Consider the following 23,155-nt stretch of genomic DNA (forward strand, 5'->3'; position numbering starts at 1 on the left):
GAGAGTGGAATGAAATGGGTGAGATGTAAGCCACACAAAATCACCCAGCCAACAATTGGCAGGTGTTTGAAGCTATGATCAATATACTAGATTGTAAAATCAGATCAAAAGCATGAAAGGAAGTAATTTTTAACATGATTCCTTTTAAGAGGAAGGGACCACTAGTTTTTACTCAATTTCTAATACGTGCAATTATATTGAGTTGGGATGCAATGTTACATGGGCTGGAGAAGACTGCTCAGAGTGTGAATATAATGCAGTCCTCACAGCAGGGCTTTCTATTGTCAGGCTGGATCATCTTGAATAACAAAAGCACCAAACCTCATTACAAACATACTTATTTTATCACACACACATAAAAAAGCCCAGCTCCTGGAACAGTCTTACAAAGAATGAAGACAGTCTGTGCAATAAAGGTTTGTGCTGTACATAAAATGAGGGTCTAGCAATTTTTAAACTGCTTGAATCTTACAGGTGATTCTTTACCATGTGAAGAAGAGAGAATGAAAATAAAATACCCTACTTGGAGAAAAAAAAAACAAAACAACAGGAGAGAAAAGAGCCACATGAAAGCTTTCAAATCTGCTCTTCTGTTTGGTAGGGTGGGATTGTTTTCAATGTTTTCCAGCACTGTGACCTGCAAGATGGGGTTTCCAGAGTCTCCCTTTGAAAATTAATATAGTAGTTCAAGACATTCCTTTTCTCTAGTAATTCTTATTAGTGTTTAACTGAACTCACATAGTTCTAGGCCCTCAGCAGTGCTTTTATTACTGCCTTACTTTCCAGAAATTTTGCATTTTTTGTTCTGAATTAGACCAGGCTGTAACAGCTGAGGGATTTCTAACTTTGCAGGATAGTTGTATCCTGCACTTTAGCTTAAGACAGCTGTATCCCTAGACAGCTATCCCTAGCTGCAAATAAAAAATTCAAAATTCAACAAAACACCTAACAGTATCTGGTTGAAGCTGAGACTAGATGGGATGCACCTCCCTTCCTTTCCAAATATCCTTACAATGATTTAAATTGATGGCTATTTTACTGCTCAAGACTGCAGGAGGAGGGATGACCATTTCATGAAGATAGGTACAAATGCACCTAACAAAATAACCTCACTTGGTGTCACATGTGGACTTCAGCCAGTGTATTTCCCTTTTTCTTCTGCAGCCTGACACTTACCAGGTGCCCTTTAATCATGACCTAGCTCAAGTGAACAGAAGCAATTCATTTAATCTCCACTTATAAATCTTCTCATTTTTCACTATTACTTCTACTTTCCTCTGAAGCCAAACCAGGTTATTAACACCTTTTCAGGTTTGGGTTGTGTTCTTTCATCAGAGATCCCTGATGTCAGATCCACACAGATGCCCTGACTTTAATCCTCATTTGAAATAAGTGAAAATCTGGCCACCACCAGGCACTTGTTCTCTGCCTCCTTCCATACAGTCCTTCAGACCTGAAGCAACATCTATCAGACTTGAGCAAACTCATGGTAACACTCCAAAGGTGAGCTGCTTGTAAAGCTAAACTAATGCATCACTTAAAGCCAGCTGGCATCTTCTGGGTGTCACACTCCTCTTTTCCTCCAATATTTAGATACTCCACACTCCTGCAATTACAAATTTTGGTATTTTAAAATATCATACATGGATAAAATCTGTTAAAACTGTATTAAGATAAATGGAGTAGTTAACAAAATCTCTGCAAATCTAGCAGTTGCAAATGCCATAGAATCACTGGCTTCATCTCTCAAAGGTTTCAGCTGCAAATAAAACAATTTTTATACTAAGAAGTTATTTGGAAAACAGGCTGAGAATCTCAAAATGAAACAAAAAGGCTTCTGACTCAGCAGGACTCTGCCTAGTTTGATCTCACCCTTCCTTTGTACACAGTCTATTCATTGGAAGTTCCTTGGGGCATGGATGAGATTTTACCTTTTCAATGGTCCACAAAATGTTTAGCCCATTGTTACAGGTACAGAGATTAAAAAAAAAAAGTTATCTTTAGCTTTGCAGCAGATTAATCAGAATCCCTCAACTTGGCTCCACCAACACCCTTCACCTACATGTTTTAAGTAGATGAATTTCAAGACAACTTATAATTTAATAGCACCAGCATAACCCTACCTTTCAGTAAGACAAGCAGGTACCCCAGAAATGGGAGCCCCAGAATTTAGAAGAGTTTTATTAACAGACTAATACAAAGTAAGACCATCCTTCCCTCACTCCTTTCTCAGTTGTTTTAGACTAAAAGATCCTTGGGATGAAGCCTGTCCTTTCTCTTGATCAGAATTCAATATTCTAGAGGGCTTCTGGAAGTGTTTTCTTCTGGAAATGATATCTGACAGACTCTGGGGGGAAAAAGGGTTGGTGGTTTTTGTTTCCTTCTTAACCAAGGCTCTACATCACGGTGAATTGCACGTGAAAACTTGAACAAATTGTATCAGTAAATACCTGTGCATCTTTCCTGTTGCAATATAACATGTTCCTAATGAAAACACACAGGCACACAGGCTCCTGATGGAAAACCACAGGGTCTATTTTCCCATTGAGGCATAGGGGATTTACTTTATAATCCCCATTAGCATTGATAGAAATTACCCATGTAAATCTACCATAGGTACTGGGAATGGGAAAAGAGACCACCAATATTTTAAATCAAAGCAGGGTTCTACTGACTCCTTACATATTCATGAGGGTTTTTTATTTTCTTTCTATCCTCCCTCCTCTGATCAGTTATTGTGTTGTAAGAAATATCTAGTAGAGTGTTCTCAGTCATTATTCTAAGCACTATCTTTATCATTTTTAGAGGACAAAAGCAACCCTTTTCAACTGTTATAAATCAATTTTTAATTTTAAAAGGAGATCAGACTTTTTATTTTTATGAAGGAGTCTTTAAAGAGCCATCTCCCTCTCTTTTGGAAGCTGGCCAGCAGGCAAATTTGATACCTGCCTGTGTGACTGAGAGAAGGAGATGACACAAGTACAGGAGTTGCTTCCCCCACGTGAGCAGTAAGTAGCCCAGGACAGTGTTTTCTTCCAGCTGCATCTGCTGAGAGGGAATTCACTCACTGTAACTAACATTGCTACCAGTTTATACTGGAAAAGCATGCAAGAACTACCCAGTGAGAATGATCTTGATGCAACCCAAAAACAATTCAGCTGCTGTATCACTGCTGGATTTGGTACAGAACACAAGAAATGAAACTCAAGTGTGAGTTTACTGTCTATAATAGGACAGACATGGTGCTTATTATCTGTAGTCCCAGGTGGCTGCCACTAAAAACAGTGGGTCACAGATGTCTACCTAACACCCTGACTTGTGGAACCACCACCTTAAGTCTGGTCTGGAATAAATCCCTTTAGTTTTCATGGTCCTACTCTTCCCTCTTTTGCAGCAATGTCTATTATTTTATTTTAGTTGATGCCTTAAGTTTTAGCTCTCACATTTTTCAGATTCTGTACTGCATTAGTATATAAGTCTGAAATTCATATAGAGTGTTCGAAAGTTCTCTTCACAGTTTAGTAAGACAAAACAATCCTTTTCCAAGCCCCAAAAAGTATAAACAAAAGCAAATTAGGGGGAGTAAAACTGGGAGAATGTCACTTCATTACCTGAAGCTGTGATTGGACAATTAACCCCAATATGTAAATGGACCAAACTTATAAAAGAGTGAAAAACTTGTGACCCGTCATCCATCTTGGGTGTAGCCTGGGCCAGGCTCTTGCACTGCCCAAGGTGTATCCTTTGAAGGCCTTTTTAACAAATCCCTACTTTATTTCTCTTACTCTGTCTAGCCTCTGCTCTAGGTACCCTCTCCAGGCATCACTTTCAATAACTTTCTCGTGAATGTTTTCCACACCAGCACCTATGAAACATTTATTGCAGCCTCTCCTTGAACCACCTCACCCTGTGAGTGGATAAGTGCACCACTGGGATGGACTTGATGTGTCTATTACATTCAACTTTGAGCAATTCAGATGGCCTACAACACAGATCTTCATTTTTTACGTAGTATCTATCCACAGTGGACAGAAAGAGTTTCTGGACTCAGAAACTCTTCATCACCTACTACAGATGCCTGAACACCTCCCCAGTGATGACCTAAGCCTGACAGCCCCAGGTAATAACATTATGTCTGGCAGTTTTGTTCTGGTAACTTAAACACCACGGTGAGAACCAAGGAGTAAAATCTCCCTTGAAGTACTGCTCAGCATTTCTACACCCAACTTTTAAGAACTTTGTCCATCCTCTGAATAACATCTAAAATACTGAGTTTGATGCTCAGGCTCTCAATGCAAAGGTTGGGGGAGGAATCAGGCTGTTAAAACGCCCAGAAGAGCTATGTACTGGGTGAGGAGCAGTTTCAGGGCTCAGAAATGCATCAAAAGTTTTTCTCGCTGCTCAGAAATGCATCAAAAGTTTTTCTTCCCTAGAGACCAGGGTTTGGAGCCCAAGCAGGAGTCAGGATCACAACAGCCCATCAGAGGCAGACACTTCAAACCCAACTGCTACACAGATTGTCTTTTCAAAGGCGGCCAGAGGAGAAGGCCCACACCCTCCTTTATGTAATAACCCAAAAGATTGCATTCCTTTCAGCAGCAGGACAGCTGCAAAGGGAGGTGCCCCCTGGGTGCCTCCCCCAAGGGCTGGGAGCTTGGGCATTTCTCCTGCCCAGCCCAGCAGGTTGCTCAACCTGACCCTTCCATGTCCCATTGACCACTTCAAACCTGTAAGAGATCATGAATCAACTGAATCCTTCCTCCACATATAAAAAAATCAAAGCTGACATTTTCTTGCATATAGGGCCAAATCCTGTCAACACATTTTAGCTCACATGCTGAATCAGGCCCCTGAGGGGATAGAGGTGCTGCTCCACCTACTTTCTGGATTTGGGAACAAGGCACCTAATCTATGCAGGCTTGGGCACTTCTGTGCATGCAGAGAACTGTCCCTGCCAGTGCCCAGGGCCTCTGAGGACAAAGAAGGAGATGTGTGATGAATTTTGGGTCCTTCCATATTTAGAAGATTGTTATGGTGGGGTTTTGACAGCAGAGTTTTTTAATCTGGCAGCAAAACTTCCATTCTCTGGGACTTAATAAGAAAAAAGGCTTTTTAAAGGCACACTGCCATCTACTTCAGGGCAGAATTCTCTGCCAGTACTGGATTGGCCACAGTCTAGAACATGCTGTTCACAGGTAGACTCCATCATCTCTTTTCTCCAATAGTCTCATTGGAATAAAAGCCTAAGGCTGTGATGGAATTTTGTACCTGCAGTTCAGTGGCCAGTTATAAGGCTGATGCCATCCCTTTATGAAAGGCAGTAGAATCCTGCTCCACAACTGGTGTCACAACAGTGCTACATTACTCACAGCAAAGAGGAGTGGTATAGGTTGACATTTAATTAGCCATGAATTTAATAACAATGACAAAAGCTGTTTTAGTAAGTACTGTATAGAAATTAAGCTTGTAAAGGCATTGAGTAATTCTATCCTATCACCATTTTAAAAGCTAAGACAGATGGTAGCAGAATGTACAGTGCCCACTTTCACACCTTTTTGCAGTGATAACTATGTGCTCATTTTGTAGACTCTGAACTATAACTGCTTTCAGTGCAGTGCTACAATATATCATCACAACAAAGGCAGATATTTAGTAGACAACAAGGAGAGGGGGGGAAAAAAAGGCACCATTCTCAGTGTCTAACAGGTCATACCATTGGATGCCACAGTTCGAGCCTGATTTTGGAATGTTTTGGATCGAGTTCCATATTGCCCTGACAGGTGGCTGGCTTGGGGTGATAACTCATTCCATGCTCCGCTCTGGGACGGATGAAGGCTCGCCTGGGACTCCGCAGGGGGATTCAGGCGCTGGGCCCAGGCTAAGTCTAAATCTTGGGGCTCCTCCTTCAGTTTTTCTCCTTCTTTGCCAACTCGTTGATAGATTCTTCCAGTGCTGTCATTCAGTAATCTTCTCATCCCTGTAATTTGTTTTTTAATTTCCCGGCTTTCATCTCCTAATGAAAACAGAGCCACAGTTATCACTGGAAATTAGCAAAAACAGTAATGGGTAGCAATTAGTGGTTTTAGATGCCAATAAGAGTTGGAGCAAATAAATAAATAAATAAATAAATAACAACGAGAAAGAAAAGGGATGCTTGAATGGTCATTGGGATGTACCAGGCTATGCCTTCACACAGCCATGGCTGACAGCTCTCATGCCTGAAAGACCTGCTGAACTTGGCTTTCTTGATGTTGTTTCTAAGGCTTTGATGAGTAAGATTATTTTTTTGCCAGAAGGAAATAATAACAGCCACAGCAATTTCAAATAAACTGTCCTTTTAAGAGCCTGATCCTATTCAGGCATTGACATCAGTGGATATTTTCCCTGAGTAAAGCCCAAAGGATCAGACCCTTTATGTATCAGGTTGCTGTATGCTCAAGGATAGATCCTACAAAAAAAAAAAAAAAAAAGCACAGAAAGCACCACATCACACACATGCAGAACAGCACTGCATCTATTGATTTTAATGAACAGAATTAGTTCCTTATTCCACAGAATTTAGTAATACTGGATTATACAGGAATAAATTAAACAGTAGCTAATATGTGTCTAACTGCAGATAGCTGAATTGCTGGATGTCTTAAAAACGTAGATTCTAAAAAGAAAATGAAAATATATACCAGAAAAATGTGACTGTTCCAAATAAATTCAGGGCATTTAAATAATAAAAGTTGCATACTTAATATGCCTGGCACCATTTAAGTATTAATTTTACATATGAAACTGCTGATTGCACAATGAATAGAGTGTTTTGGGCAGATAGTAGCCTGTTTTGCTTGTTAAAGCATATATTACATTTCATGAGTAATAAGGAAGTATTCGTTGCCCTTTCTGAAGAAAGAAGCTTCTGGTTTTCTTACTGGTAATAGAAAAATTAAATACCCTAAGCAAATGTCATAAGTAAGATCTAGAAACTGATGAATGAACCTTCCTTTATAGAATACTTAATACAAAAATGCTGGTATCCTCTATTCAATTTATATTCCTGCTTCCCTAAATAAACCTATTTTTGGAAAAGCAAGTGTTCTAAAGAAACTTTAGAAGAAAAAAAAACTACTCTCCAAAAACCCAAGATGCGAGGTGTGCCGTCTCTGGTTCAACAAGGTACTTGAAAGTGTGCTAAATTCCAGGCATGTGAACAATTTTATCAACTCAATAGCACCATTCAGTTGCCTAAACTTAGGTGCACGTTTAGGTAGCAGCTAAACCAGACAGCTAAAAGAGCAGCAAAGCCCTCCCCAACACAGGCCAAGCTCAGTGTGGCTGGGACTGCTCCAAGCCTGGTATGCTGAACATCCAAAAGAGGGAGGTTTTGTTCTAGGAGGAGAACGAGCAGAAGGGGAGAGGAGCTGAACAATGTGCTCCAACCTCTGCTGGATCCCAGCATCTCCTGCTTGACCTGGTGCACCGGTTCCCTGGGCTGCTGCCAGCTGGCTCCAGCCCACCCCGATCCAGCGAGGAGAGTGGGCGGCTTGCAAGAAAGCTTTGAGTCCAAACTTAGAAAAATATTTGCCAACCCCGTAGAGCAACACTCCAGCACCATTTCCACTCCAGCTAACACAGTGAGAGAAACCCTCTGCAAGGAAGTTCTGCAGCTGTATTTATTTATTTTGTTGGTTTGCCTGCAGATTTCTGTGTGCGGGTGTGATTTCATTAACAGTAACAGCACCAACTCCTTTAAAATGACACTTTTTGGCCCCAACCCAAGCAGGAGTTGACTGTTTGCAGTTCCCAACCTTGAAAGGCTGCAGAGTAGCACTGGACTCCAATTACTGAGATACTCACAGCCCTACACTGCACGCTGCCTTTCTCCTGTACACAGCTGTACCTGCCCCTGTCCCAGCTCCAAATGTTCCCACCACACCACAGCCTGGAGCAGTCCCTTCCTGTCGTGCCATTTAACATTACCCTGGGAGCTTTAAGTTGGCAATTTGGATTTGTACTCAATGGCAAAAAGTGTGTGAGTATCAAAACAGCTTCCCACCCACCTCCTCCTGCTGGGTGCAGGGACTGTGCTACGTGTCTGGTCGGGTGACATGTTGTTAGAAAGATTAAATTTCCGTTACCCAATTACATAAAATATTAATGTTAATTGAGCTTATTCAGCCTTGATTCTGTTCCCTTGTTCCTTTATATAGAAGTCTTTCTATACAGTGACATGAGCATACTTAACTCCAGACAGAAAAAAACCACTACATTTATGTTAGAATAAACCCTGAACTTGCACCCTACATAAACTTATTTTTTTGATAAGGTAGATCCTTACAGGGAGACTCACCCTTTGTAAGCTCGTTTGTTGGGGTTTGGGTTTTCAGAGTTTTTTCAGGGATTGTTCTGTTTGTTTTTTGTTTTGTTTTTAAAATATGTCTTCCCTTTTGCAAGAAAGCATATTAAAATCCTACAAGCTATAAGCCTGACTTAGTCTTCAGTGCAAGTTTACATCTCCCCTCTCCCAGTCATGCCTTTTTCCAGCTTTTAGTTTGTAGCTGACCAGCAACAGCAGCATCCTCCCCACAGGAGTGGAGAGGAGAGGATGCTACACCATCTGAATCTGCAGATAGGTGCAACACCAGTAACAGATTTAACTTCTTGCTCCCTGGTTACCTCATTTGGCTATTAGCTCTAGAGCCCAAGGACAGCGTTTTGTTATCAGTTATTCCACTGCTGATAATTTTCACAGATAATAACCATGTAATTTTAAAATGAAAAAAAAAAAATAGATGGGGCACAGAGAAAACACAACAACTCAAATTAGTATGTCCTGTGGAAGAGCCAGCCTTCTTTTAAATGCTAAATAGAATAATAAAGCACTGGAAAAAAAGTCATTTATTACATAGAAATCTGCATTATATATCTGTGCAAAGCTTTCTAAGATAGATGCTGAAGCCTGAGAGAAGAGTGGTGCATACTTCAGCCTCTCTCTGTACACATACCAGAGCTCCTCACCATTTCCAAGGAGATGGGGATGCCTCCAAAGGCTGCCTACAGGATTTGCCATTTGGATACCCCATGTAAATCTCTGGTTTTTATCTGAAACCATTGAAGTTACTTGCAAAACACTAAGACACTTACAAAATGCTATTCAAATAGAACCATGGCAAGTTAGAGCCCTATTTATAACTTGTATATAGAGATGTCAATTGTTATAACAAAAACATATTAGGAATTTTAAATAACTGCTGTTACAGGTGTTTCCACGATGACCCCTTACAAACAACCTATTCTTTTTCCTATGTGATGTGACTATAATCTTATAAAAACAACATCAAAAAAAAAGGCAAAACAAAGCCCTTTAATAAATGCTACACAACATAAACAGTAATTTCCTCAAAATTAATTTCAATCTATTTCCTTACTGAAAGTGTACAGGACTTTGAAAGATGCAAGAATGTTTAAAATTACAAAGGAATAAATGGAAACCAGAAAACTGTTCCAGGCTGCAGTAGCATCCACGTGCTAAGTGTGCAGCTGTCTGAAGCAACAGGCCTGTAAACAACCCCAGTTAACAACATATTAATGATACTTTATTTATTACACTCTTCACTCCTATATGCCTGTCCATCTTTTCACTATTATGTTTATTAAACTTAATATATCACACTGCCTACCAACACCTTGTTATACTTTTCCTGAACAGTTTATCAAATATTATCATAGCACTGCAAACAATTATAAAATTATATGTGACCATATTGATATGTTCAAGCATTAATTTTATCCCAGTATCACAGAAGTGGCAACCATGACTGTATTAATGTGTGTGCTTTAAAGTGTATAAATGGGTGAACAGAATTAAAGTTGGACAAATGTCTGTACCTGAGATTTCCTTCCTTTGACTCACAAAACCAAATAACCATCATGATCTCTTTGTCCAGTATTTTGGAATTCCTTCCTTTATTTTTAACATTTGTGTTTCTCATATACTTTGGGAAATATTCACAAGCTGACTTTGAACGTACAATTTTTCTATTAATTACAGTTTAATTTTATGGTTTTTTGACAGACAAAACACCTGTGGAATTTTTTCCTTTGTTGAACATACAAATAGGGATTTCTCCTGGATCAGGCTGCTTACTGAAGTTACTTTTATCTCAGATTTCCAATTTGTGTCCAACTAGGCTGAAACTGGTGGAGCTGTTGTGAGGGTAGGAATGGCAGCAACAGACAGCCAGACAAACACATGTGAGCTGACAACAGGAGTCTGGTTTGTATGGAAACAAGGCTTCAGAGGTGAGAAAAAGTGGAAGTTGAAGCATATGGTGTGAAAGCTCAACAAAAAAATAATAAGTAAGTGCAAAGGGTTATATAATTAAGCATATTAAACTGCAATTTATTAGATGCCATTTGAATGTTGCCCTCTCTGGAAGGAGGCCAGCAAAACTCGCCTGCTGTGTTTGAAGACTGTAAAGGGCTGATTCAGCTCAAGGAATCAGCAAGTATGTACACACAGGGCACCCATCTCCACTGCTCAACCAGGCTGAACTCACCAAAACACCTTTTGGAATGCTACACGCTGTTCAGCTATTTCCATCAGAGACAGTTATCCTAGAAGGAAGCTCAGCATCCCTTCTCAGCAAGAACTATACCCACATCAAATCCTAATTTTCAAAAATCTAGGTATTTTTTGGTCATCTTGTACCACAAGTTGTCCTGAAACAGAAAGTTGCAGAGGTCAGCATGGGGAAAACAGAGGATCCATGTGCATGATTCCTTATCAGAGCAAAGGTCTCCTCAATCACGTGGAATCTTACTGTGGCTTCTCTGTGCACAACTGGAATCAGGCATCTGTGAACTAAACTGATGGGGTAAGCACACATTTCCCAAAAAAGTGATCCCAGGTCTTTGCCAGCATACAAGATTCTACACTTAGGCAACAACATCCTTGGCAAATTAAAAACCTAAACCCCAAGTCAGCAGGGAGGGCAGTGGTCATGAACAGTGTCAGAGGGTCACACAAGCAACATGAGTTACAAGCTGGAGAATTTGACTCTGCTAAACTAACGTGGGGACATTGAAGCTGTCTGAGTTGAGGCACCTTAGCAATGCTCTGAAACATCACCTCAAAGCATTTGCTATGTTCATGTCACCACACAAAGCACTAGAATTAGATATGCAGGAAAACTGGATCACCCTCAAATCAGACCTCTTACAAAGCAAGCACAGAAACACATGGTTTAATAACCCTGCCTATCATGAGACAAACAAAGTTATTAAACCCCACAAACACTAATGTAAGCAAAGAAATTTGCAGAATCAAACCCAGGATCAGACCCTGAGAGCATTCAGGCTTTTGGGGTTATTTCCCTGGAAACTGAGTCATACCAGGTGGCCCAGCCACCACTCCCACCACAAACAAAGTAAATCTTTGGAAGAGCCTGGTGAAAGAGTTTCAAAACACCCAAGAGGAGAAGCTACAGAAGCCCAAGTTACACACTTCATGCCATACTAAATCGCTTGGGAAAGGACAAGTGAGCAACTACTCAATAAAAGTATATATTAATGGGGTCATATAATTAAAAAAGTAATAATAGATACACATCAACATCCCCCAGTTCTTGGAAATAGCCCAGGCCAAGACCACGCTTTAGCCCCCAAGGGAAATACTTTACCAAGTTAGATCATTAGAGAACACAGATACATAAAATAAACTTCTATGGAGTCTTAATTACAGAAGCCACTGCTGCAACAACCAGACTTGGGATATAATCCTATTAACAGTAACACAAGTCTGTGAAGTTACTTGTTAAGTCAACTTTTTCTCTGTGAATAAATTGCAAAGGATATAATTTCTGGGACAGAATAAATTCTTGAAATTAGTGAGTAACTTATGCATTGCTCCCCTGCTCCAAGAACACATTATTTATTTTTACCATGACACAGTGAAGTTATTAATCTGCTGCCTTCCATTTCAACAATGTGAAATGCTGTAAAATGCACAGACACCTGCATTACAGTACATTTCAGTTCCACTTTATATCAGTCATAAACATCTCTGCTTTGGACATCTCTTCAAAACAAATGCTCCAAGCACACTGTGTGTAGCGTGCAATTTTATGAAACTATAAAAGTTCTTCACTGTTAATTACACAGACAAATGTCTCATCACACATTTGATTACCAGGATAATATAATTAGTTTTCTGCATTAACCTTTCAAACATAGAGCCGGAATTTCAAGTTGAAAGCATTGTAAAAACACTCAGTCTGGAAGTATACTGTATTTCCACTTTTTTGTGTTGGTAATAAAAATATTAAGACTGGAAAAAACCTATATGGTGTATGCAAAAGAGTTTTTTAATAGATAGTGTAAGTTTAATCATCACTGTCCACAAGACACAAGTGTACATGATCCCTTCTAGGGCTTGTAATACCAAGTCTGGGCTAGCAGCCCTGTGACTTTACTGGAAAAACAGAAGTCAGGTCTGTTTTAAATTTCACCCATGTTTGAGGTTTAAGCATTTCACTCTCGGATGCCTCCTCCTTCTCAGGCTAAGCAGTCTGTCCTGGTACCAGATAACTAAGCCCTTTCCTTCAAAACAAAAGACACGCCAGTCCTCATCTACAAAATATATTCCACATTCCCCTGGAATCTTGTAAAGACTGTGGTTAGCATGTCCTTCATCTAGAAAGATGTGACTTCTTGTTCATCATCTTATCAGAACAAAGGACTGGGGGAGAGGACAAGCCACCACATCCCCACTCCCAGCACTGCACTACATGAGAAAACTTCCAAGCTCTATTCAGATTGCAGTTGGACTCTGCACCATTGCAGCCATCAGAGGACATATCCAGTACCATGTTCCTTTAACTGCACTGAAGCTTTCTCCAATTTTCTCCAATTGTGCCCATCTATGCTGGTGCAAAAAAGACCATCTAGGTTCATCAGGTCCTTCTTGACATCTCATCCTTATTTTATCTGTACATTAAACAAACTGGATTCTTGTGATTTACTCATTTACCCTAGCAGCTCCCCTCTTCTCAACAGCAGTTTTGAGTTAACCATGCTCAGATGTGCAAAGGCATTTCCACATCCCATTTGTCATAAAGCTCCACTCATTTATAGACTGCCACTAACATTTCACCTTCCCTAAAGGTAATAGTTTCAATGCTGTATCAAAGCATCCATTCCATACTAAACACTGCATCACACTCAGGTTTCAACTGCCTATCCCATGGATCACTTAAACTGGAGAACAAACTTGACTCTAAATCACCAAGTTGGAATAAACATCCTTCAGAGATAAATTTTGGCATAAAGCAGTGAAATCAAGTGAAGCAGTGATTACACCCTGACTATACCTGATAAGAAGATCCTTGATAGGATTCACATTCTTAAAGGTTAAATTCTGACTGACTCTTGAAATAGGTGAACTTGAGGCACTTAAACGCCAGAACACTTTCAGTCACAATGAAAAGCTGGACTTACTAAAAAATAAAAACCCAAACGAACCTAAGGACAACACAACCAAGCCAAAATCAAGATCAGTGGGTCTGACTTGCAGCACAAATGTCAAAGCATAGACTACTGCACCCTGGCTGATGCCTAATTCTTGCTAAAGCTTTTCATGACTTAGAGTTGGAAGAAAAAGCATTTCAAGTAAACCTGTGGTGGAGCTCACTCCATCAGGTTTATCAGACTTCACCAAAAGTGCATCCAGAACATGAAATCCAAACACAAAGCACAGCAGTGGCCTTTGCTTCTCCTTGGAAATGGGCGTAGGGAAGAAATACTTGCTCAAATGGTGAAAAGATGAGAAGGGAATTTAAGGCAGCTACAACCCCTGTTTTATTTTTAACACCCCTCCTATTCTCTCCCATTTGCTTCTGACCTCTAGAAGAGGATGTGGCACTATGAATTTAGGAGACAAAGGCATTTTGCATGCAGAGTATCTTCAGGTGCCAATTCCCACATTTCAGTGCTACTCGCTGGCTCCAGGGGCAACACAAACAGGCTACAGAAACCTTAAATCGCCCCACAAAAATGTTTGGGCTCCTGGTGCTGAAAAGGAGAGGCAGACATTCCCAAGTTTCTTGGTGCAAAGGCATCTGCTTTCTCCAAAGCCTGAACAGAGTGTTCACAAGCTTGCTTTATACAGCTAAAAAAACTGGCCTCTCCTTCTTTGAATTTAGCCTGCCAAATCTTTGCCAAGAGGGGCTTTACCCAGGTGAGGTCCTGGATGCAATTGGAAGGGAATAGAAGCAGGAAAAGAAGAAGCACTCTGCAGCTGAGGAGTTAGAGAGGATAAAAAGCACACAAGAAAGGTAAAGGTTCACTGATAAACAGTCACTGATATGCTGTAATACATATCATGCTGCAGACTCTATATTACTTCTGTATTTTCTTTACACATTTTTAACTGTTGATTTAATTTAATTTTGCCATGCCAGGATTAGCAGGCAAGCTCCAGAGGTGAAAGGACATTACATTAAGACAGCACATTAATCCTCTATCCCACCCAAGGCAGAAGCAAAACCAAACAAATAGCAGCTTCCTGGAAATTGAATTTCTGTTATCCAGATGTCAAAGATGTAATACCCCAATTACACAAACTATTGCCAGTGAAGCATGCCAGGGAATATGCAATGTAAATGGGGTGAGCACAGAGCTGCAAAACTGCAGAGTCAGCATCTGGCTCTCTGAGTGAGTGATAATTAGCACTGTGTGTAGACACTAATAAACATTTATGTCTGAAATTACAACTTTTAGCAGTGTTAATAAAGGATATATTGGCAATTCATAGAATAAAAGGGTCTTGAAAAGAACGTCATATTAAACAATGGCAGGCGCTTTCTGTGCTTGCACAGAGGTTTTTTCCTCCCTAATTGCAAATGGCCACGCAATGTTGCTTGAAAATTAATCAACACAAGCACATACCTAAAAAAACTGGTTGTGTTTCTTTGGTCTCCCCATTAACATCATTGCTGTAGTCAGAGATCTTATATATCTCATGATGGTAATCTGGAATGAAAAACGATAAAAAAAATTAGAATTCAAGTGATCTGGAAAAAATGAACACTGAAGACATTGCTACAGTTTTACTACACAATTTATCAATATATCTGCAGTTTATTTCATGTACATCAAATTAAGCACAGAAAATGTGCTCTGTATCAGCACCTCCTAAAAAACCTTTGCTCACACTGGAGAGACTCAGCTCAAATATTTCACAGATTTTAGGGAATAGCTACGCCTGCCCTAAATTACTGTGTTCATTTTCACAGCAAATTATCCCACCAGATGCCAATTATCTGGCTTCTTGCTTTACAGAAGGAAAGCAGATTTATAATGAAAACTTTACCTTCCCAGAGACCAAGGTAAACTTTCAAACTTCACCTCAGTAAGGAATCAGCTATGTACATCAGGGCTCTATTGCTCAGCTGGCTTGACTCATACTGATGTCACTGGCCTCCCAGTTCTGAAGAAAGGAGGATCAGTGACACCTTAGGATATCCATCTATAGAAATTAATGCCCATAATGACCTGAAGAATTAGCACTGGCATCTCATATACAGAGATGTTACAAGATATTAAAAAAAAAATCACCACTAAGTTTCTATTTTAAATAAAAGAATATTTTGCTGTGAAGGTCTCTGTTGTAACACCAGGCAGGTGTTCGTCTAAAACCAGAGCTTTGTTTACACAGAGAGAAATAGTAAGTCCAAATAAAAAAAAAAAAAGCATCTCAAGGCAGCTTGTCGTGGATGCTGTTTCTGACTCTGATACTGGCACACGCTCTGTCCTTCGGCAAATCGCTCAAGACTGAACAATATATTCAGTGTCTTGAAAGAGCCACCTCCCCACCTCACTCCTTCCATGCCCTCCCAGTTGCCAACGCTCTTAGCTACTCCCTCCTTAAACTGGTTTTATGTTTACTTGCCTCACAAAAAGCAAGGCAGAGATTAACTCATGGAAGGGACTTTGGGGGGATTCACTTAAAAGGTGTAACACAAGTGGAGCGCAGCAGAAGCAGCTCCTTCCACAAGCAGCACACCTGCACCTCTGACCAAACAGGCACAGGACTGGAAAAGTCTCCTGGAAGTCACTTTTTTGTTAGGTGTGTTTATTTGTACAGCACAACTGTCTCGAAGGCACAAGAGGAGGAACAACCCAGTATGTAAACTAAAGTCGAGCCTAACACAGCAATTCTACAGAATGAGAAGGGCCTGGAAAGAAAATGAGGGGGAAACAACCACACCACAGAAGTGGAGAGGTCAGGGATGAGGTGCTACACAAAGGATTCCTCTGCTTCCTGAGCACGCCCAGCCAATGAAATGGGTAAAGGTGAAGTCTGAGATATGACATTGAGGAAGTAAAATCTTCTTTTATGAGACTAAACTGGCAGGGTTTGTGCTGCCTTCCATGATCACTAGCTGTCCTGCTGAGCAGAGGGTGGGATGAAGTGGCTTGGTGGGCACCTGATGGCCACAGCCAGTCAGGGTCTACCTGCCACACTCTGCACCTTCATCCTCTCAAGGACATTCAAGATCTGTGGAAGCAAGTAAGTGGAAACTAGGACTTAAATGACTTACAGACTCATGGACCTTAGATATACAGATTACACCCAGTTTCTTCTCTAGCACTTCCCTGTACATCCAGCTGGGCACAATATTCTTCTGGTCTGCAGCTGCTGCCTTAAAGTCACCACATTTCACCCCAGAGGTGGCTCTGGTTTAGCACAGCAATGGACTTTTTCTTGATTTGGTCACTATTGATAATTGTGATAAGGTGCTCAAAGTAATTTTTGGGACAGAATAAGCATTGTATGGGCACACATCAATAGCAGATGGTGTGTTACCAATTCATACAGCATAGCCTTTTCTCTTTGGTTTCCTTTTTCTGCCTCGGATGTTACAGTCCAGGCACTGGAAAACTGTATCAATTTCACAACAGTAAACACTAAACTGTGACATTACAGAATAACTCCTGCAAGAGGCAAAGGCCAATTACAAGAGACAACTATTTATACATAATTATCTTTCTAATCAACTGTGATAGAAAAGAGTATGAGAGTGCAGACTCACATACAAAACCTGATTTTTATCTCCTCCATTCTCAAAGTAAAAAGACATAATTTTCTCTCTAGCATATGCTTTTAGTGTAGCTCTGTATTTGACTCTCTACATCCAAAAAGAGACCATAGATAAAATATTATTAATAATGTACCATCATAACTGGATTTACCTATTAAAATAAGGTTAAATAGATTATCTCATACACTGAGGCATATCTAAACCTGTAAGACGTGGCAACTGAGATTGGCAACACAGTAACCTATTTCTGGCAAATACTCTTTTTACAGGCCCATTAGGACGGAAAGAAAAAAAGCAAAATTTCAGTTTTGTTTTCCACATTTTGCTTTCACCACCTCCATGCTCCAGCCCAGTCATACACTAACTCTGCCTCCAAGTTGGGAGCATGTTCACTACCAAAAGCCCACAAAGCAAACCCGTTCTCTGTAAAATTACACCTTTGATAGGTTTGGTAATGGATGCAGACCTCCAATGCATTTCAGACACGTCTGGCAAGTCCCTGCCCCTCTAGTTTTAACAGGGACCATGTGTGATGCCCCAGACCCCCCTACCACGATACAGCACTCATTATTTACTATTCCCACCAAGTGAGTTTATTTCCATCTTTGAATTTCTTTGCTTCAAAGGTAATTTTGCAGAGCACTCCTCAGACAGCAAATCTTGACACTCGTGTGTGTGTCCCCCTTTTCACCAGCGTGACATTACACCCAAGCAGTCACCTGCCTTGAACTTGGCATGCAGGACACACACAGCGTTTCATGGAGATATTCCCGTCCAATACTTGAGAACACAAAAGGAGAAACGATCTCGAATCAATTCCATCAGGGCAAAAACATCTCATCGGCCGGAGAAGGGATAAATCCCCAAGCAAAATAAATCCCCAGGGCTGGGAAGTCCACCTGTGAAAATGCCTACCAGCGGCTCTATCTTTTTCCCCCTTTAATTAAAGAAAACAACAACAAGAAGACTGAAACACAGAGCTGTGCTTCTTGCCCGACATGAATTCAAATATTTCTCCCCTCACGATCCCTTTTAAAATATCCTCTTTTCCAAAAGCAAACACACCCCGAGCGAACAAGTTACACGCCAGCGGCTCTCCCCTGCCCACGTACAATTAATTACCTGCGTGGATTTTTAATAAAGCGATCTCGATTCAGCTTTTCTTTGAAATACAAGGATGTACACAGACGAGGAGAGGAAAAAAAACCACCCCAAATACAATAAATCCACAAGAGTTGAATACTAAGGAGGTCTGTCGCTGCTCAAGTGTCATTATTTTTTGCTCGCTTCCCGATTTTTTTTTTCTCCCCCCCGCCCAAGCAGGATTCACCACTAAACACGATCCAACTTTATTTTGTGCAAGGTTCTTTGCTTGTAAAAAAATAACACGTCCACCTGAGGTGGTGGTGGGGAGGCTTGAGGTGGTGGTTTTGCAACAACACGTAACACACATGCAAAAAAATAATTAAAAAAAGAAAGAGGAAACGGGAAGGGGGCGAAAGAAATAAAATTCAAAAAAAAAAAAAAAAGATAGGCGTGCAATGGTTTCGGGGAGTTCAGGGAGAGGATTGCGGAGTTCAATAACAGAGCCGGGAGGGAGCGGCGGCCCGGGGGCGCCGGCGTTTCATAACGCCCCGCTCCCCCCGGGGCAAAAGTCGGGGCTGCCCCCGGCCAGCGAACAAAGCCCGGCCGCCCCCGCCTTACCTTCGTTGACCAGTTTAAAGCTTTGGGATTTCCTGCTCCTCTTCCTCTGGGCGAACTCCATGGTGCGGGCAGGAAGGAGCGGGGCGGACACAGGACCGAGCTCCGTCCCTCCGATCAGCAATACACGCGGGGGTTGGGAGAGACGGCGGCTCCGGCGGCGAATAAAGGGATCCGGGACAAGTTGGCTCCGGTCTCCCCCCCGCTCCCGCCCCGAACTTTGAGGAAAAGCGGGGTGCGGCGGGGGGAGCCCCGCGGGGGCGATGCCGCCGCCTTCCCCCCCGCCGGCTGCGCGGCCGCGGCCCGGCGGCGAAGGGCGGCCCGCAATGGCTTCGCCGCCGGCGCCGGGACCCCGGTGCCACCTGCTGGGGGAAGGAAGGCGGCGGTTCCGCCGGCCGGGAGCCGCCGCCACCCCGGGGCCGGCCCGCCGCCACTCGGCCCCGCCGCGGGCTGAGGGCGAGGGGCTGAGGGGCAGCGCCATTTTGTGTCCCCCTCCCGCCGCGCGTCTGGCACACGGGCACCGGCGCTGCCCGCTCGGCACCGCGGTGCTGCCCGCGGCTCCCCTCAGGGGCTCAGCGGGGGGAACTCCTCGTGTTTAGCAGGACCGGGCCAGGGCCGACGGGGAGGGGGTTGAAGTTGGCGTGCGGAAGAGGGTAAACCTCAGGAACTGATGGCAACACCTGTTTGTTGCCGTGTTTTACAGGGATTATCGCAGCGATGTGTCCGCTGGTGTCATGGACCGAGGCCTGGAGAAGAGCGCCGAGCCGCCAGCTGGGCTGAGCTCTGCCAAACCTGGATCGCCTTACCGAGAGGAAGGGAGTCCCTCGGCCAAAAACTGGATCGCCTTAACAAGAGGAAGGGAGTCCCTCGGCCAAAAACGGGATCGCCTTAGCAAGAGGAAGAGAGTCTCGGCTCTCCAGAGGAGCGAGATTTAGGGCGTCTGGCAGCCCTCCCGACGGTCACCGTGAGGTCACTGCAGCCATACGGCTGGCCCGAACACAGCTGAAATTAGTGCTTTGATTTATTCACCACTTGACGCCTTCAGCCACACTTCCAGTTCGCTCACTGTGCTAAATTCACTGAGGGTCGAGTGGTTTTTTTTACAGCCGAGAGTGCTTTTGCCTGTTGCCTGTAGAGAAAGGACCCAGGCGTTTACAGTTATGACTGCTGATAACTGCAAACACAGCTCCGATCATCATCTTGTGTTTTACGTGTAGTCAGACTGTGTTGTGACAAGGAGAAGACTATGTGATACTTGCATACGCCTACTTGAACAGATGCAAATGCAGATCTTGCCTTGGTCTCCTCAGAGTACCCAGGAGAATCCCGTTAGCTCCAGTAATATTGACCGACCTTATCACTCAGAATAACGACATAAAATGAGCAGGAGGGAAGCAAATTGAATACTAACAGTAGCGATTTGTATCCTAACTGTGTGCATGGACATAGTCAGACCTGAACTCTTCGGTTCAAGGTGCCATCCAGACACTACACAGAGGGTATACATGGTTCTGAAAAGAAAAATTGGGAAATAGCCTTAATGGTGAAGCAATATCAGAAAATATGCCTAATGGTAAAATTTATTATATGCTGGAAAATTAAATTCACGAGGGAGGTTATGGAAACCTCACAGATTGGGTAGGGGTGTAATTTTCTATTAAATTTCTAAGTGGAAAATCCCAGAGGCAATCAGTATGCTACTTTTGGAATTTTCCTAAACTTCTCTGTAAGACTTTATGAAAGGAAACTGGGCTAACGTACTATTTAAAATCCTGCATTATATATTTTTGGGAGGATGCTGAAGCAGCAAAGGTAGATGGATGTCATATGCTGTTTGCTGGATTTTGTGGGTCCAATTAATCTCTGGTACAGTGTAATGAAGTCGGGTTTGAAATGCAGCAGCAGTGTGCTTATATTTTTCCTACAAAAAGTGTATTTTCTCTTTTTTTTTCTCCCCAAACAGTCTGCTGATTTTTGTCTGCTAACTAACTTTATTTATGGGACTTACATGCTGAAACTGACTCTCATCCTTCCTGGGATAATAGGAGAATTTTTATAAAGCATAAGGCCCTCATTTACAGTTCAGCTCACATGATGAGCTTTATCCTGCATTTGCCAAAGGAATGTGCTACAAAAATCTTTTCTGTTTTCCTCTGTTACTCAATTTTGTGAAACATTCTGGGGTATAATTTATGGCAATGTTTTATCAGCTGCTCTTTTACTGGTTTTAGTTCTTCCTTCCCTGTGCTGATATTTTGCTTAAAGGGGCACTCGTGGCTTTAAATGACATTTCAGTCTGGGCAATGCAGTTTCCAGTAATGTTTTCCAAGAGTTAGCACATCCCCTTTTCCACTGATATTTCTCATTTTCCTTTTTGTGAGTTAGAGAGATCCATCCTTTTCATGCAGAATAAGCCTGATCCTGCAAGCTAGCCTAGTTGTGGTCGCTCAGATGAATAAATCTTTGCAGCTTTCATTTCTGAAAGTACGAGCCAGTGTGGATACCACAGCCCCAGTCCTGCCATCTCATCTGCATAAAAGTGAATTAGAAACTAGGACAAGGTGACTTTAGGTCAAAGTCTTGTAGCTATCCATACAACACGTAGGAGGATCCGGTGGCTGGAAGCTGCTTTCTGTCCTGCACTGCTGGTGCTTCTCAGCTGGGACTGAGAAAAAACTACACAAACTCAAAGGCTCCCATGTACAGGGAGCTGTGAGTCTGTTGTTGGGCATTTTGGGGTGGCCATCCTAAAACTGGCCTGGGATCATCTGCTCGTTTGTCACAAGCTACCATTGCATTATTCCAGCTGGAGAAATGCAGGGATGAAAGTCCTCTTTATCCCACTAGAATGGCTGCCTTGTGTCACCCTAGATAGTCACTGCCTGCATCGCTGTGGCAGCCAAGTGACTTAGGATAAAGTGCACACTGGCTCTGGGGGGCAGACAGCTTTTAATTTCATCTTTTATTTCAGTTTCTGTCTCAATATCATGTTGTTATTATTACATATTAAGAACCCATAGGTCTTTTTTTTCTGGTGAAAATATGAAAAATTCGAGCATTTTGTATCTATTCACGAATGGTTTCAAAGTATTTCCTCAAACCATTGACTGAGCAGTGTGTTTTTCAAAATGCCATGAAATTAGCCAACTAAATAAGGGCTTTGTCTTGCAACATGTCCCAAGTCAGTATGATCATCCCTGATTATTTCCTAGTTAACATTTTATTATACTTCAAGTTACTTTCAAAATATCCCCTCCCCATTCTAACTGATAGTGACTTTTCCAACAATTTTCTGGTGTGCAAAATAGTTTTCTTTTTCATTTCAGATCATGAGCTAACTGATTAAATAGAATTAATCTAGTAATATTTCAGTATTAACAGCAGCAGTGCTCTTCACACAGGATGTCCCAGACTTTTTGTTTCCAGGTGTGTCCAGTTCATGATAATATTTTATTATTCAGAAGTAGTATGGCATAGGACAACGATGACTAAAGAGTCCTAGAGCTGAGGAGAATTAAATAAGTGTACTAAGAACCACTTCAGCTTTTCAGTTGGAAAAATTATAATGGAGAAAGTCTCATAAACTCAGTGATTTGATCTGAGGCTTAAAGTCTAATGTCAAGGAATTCATGTGAGGCTGTGTGAAGAGGGAAGAGGCTGCTGACTGTCACATTAATAGCACCACGATTACCACTCATCCTGGAGCCTGACGAGGTTCCGTGTGGTATTGGGGAGCAGGAGAAGGGTGAAGAGGTAAATTGGAGACCAGGAGCTGCACAGGTGACAGCTTAATAGGTGAGTTATTTTGGTTAGTTATGTGTAATGAATGGCACTGAGGATTTTATAAACTGTAGTAGTGTTTCCAGTGGTGGTTTTGAGGTCATATGACACATGTGGGCAGTACTTAGCCCCAAAGCTGACAATAGGCCACGTTGTGCTCTGCTGTCTCACTACAAACCTTCCCTTTCAGCAGGCTCTCAGGCTGGCATATCCAAGGACTCAGAGAGGAAGGTGTCTGGATATCCTGAAGAATTCTGAAGTCTGGAGTGCAGTTTAACGTGTTTTCTAATCCTCCCTAAGTTTTTCCTGACCATTTGAGTCACAGTACTTGACATTTCATGTCTCTGTCCTTACTCTCTTTTTCTTTTGGAACACAGTTTTGAAATGCCTTCTTGTCCATCCTGCTGCCTGTTAATCTTCTCATATAAATTTTAAAGAAAAAAATTCTAGGACAGACCAATGTTTTCATCTGTTTGCCAGCTCAGGGAGACCAAAACATTCCAGAACTGTTTCAACAATAAAGAATATAACTGAATCTATGTACAAAGTGTTCTTTGTGTGTGCAGTCACAAACCCTCTGAACA

At 41.9% G+C, this 23,155-nt stretch overlaps 1 protein-coding gene and 1 long non-coding RNA gene across 3 annotated transcripts in view; one reads left to right on the forward strand and one right to left on the reverse strand.

Annotated features, from left to right (window-relative positions):
- BEND7 (BEN domain containing 7) overlaps positions 1-19,111 on the reverse strand; it is a 46,891-nt gene extending 27,780 nt beyond the window's left edge. Inside the window, exons 1-3 of one of the 2 annotated variants that reach the window (XM_036400335.2) lie at positions 18,795-19,111; positions 14,935-15,018; positions 5,714-6,013 (exon numbers count right to left, since the gene is read on the reverse strand). In XM_036400335.2, the coding sequence (XP_036256228.1) occupies positions 5,714-6,013; positions 14,935-15,018; positions 18,795-18,855 (445 nt within the window). In that variant the 5' untranslated portion in view covers positions 18,856-19,111. The remainder of the gene's footprint in view (positions 1-5,713; positions 6,014-14,934; positions 15,019-18,794) is intronic. The other variant, XM_036400336.2, reaches the window with a different exon arrangement.
- Positions 19,112-19,210: 99 nt separating this feature from the next.
- Positions 19,211-23,110, forward strand: LOC118698425 (uncharacterized). The gene is made up of 2 exons (XR_004981880.1): positions 19,211-20,364; positions 22,765-23,110. It is a non-coding gene; the product is annotated as an uncharacterized LOC118698425 (long non-coding RNA).
- Positions 23,111-23,155: the final 45 nt, after the last annotated feature.

Source organism: Molothrus ater, chromosome 5 (genome assembly GCF_012460135.2).
Source record: "Molothrus ater isolate BHLD 08-10-18 breed brown headed cowbird chromosome 5, BPBGC_Mater_1.1, whole genome shotgun sequence".
Lineage (NCBI taxonomy): Eukaryota > Metazoa > Chordata > Aves > Passeriformes > Icteridae > Molothrus > Molothrus ater.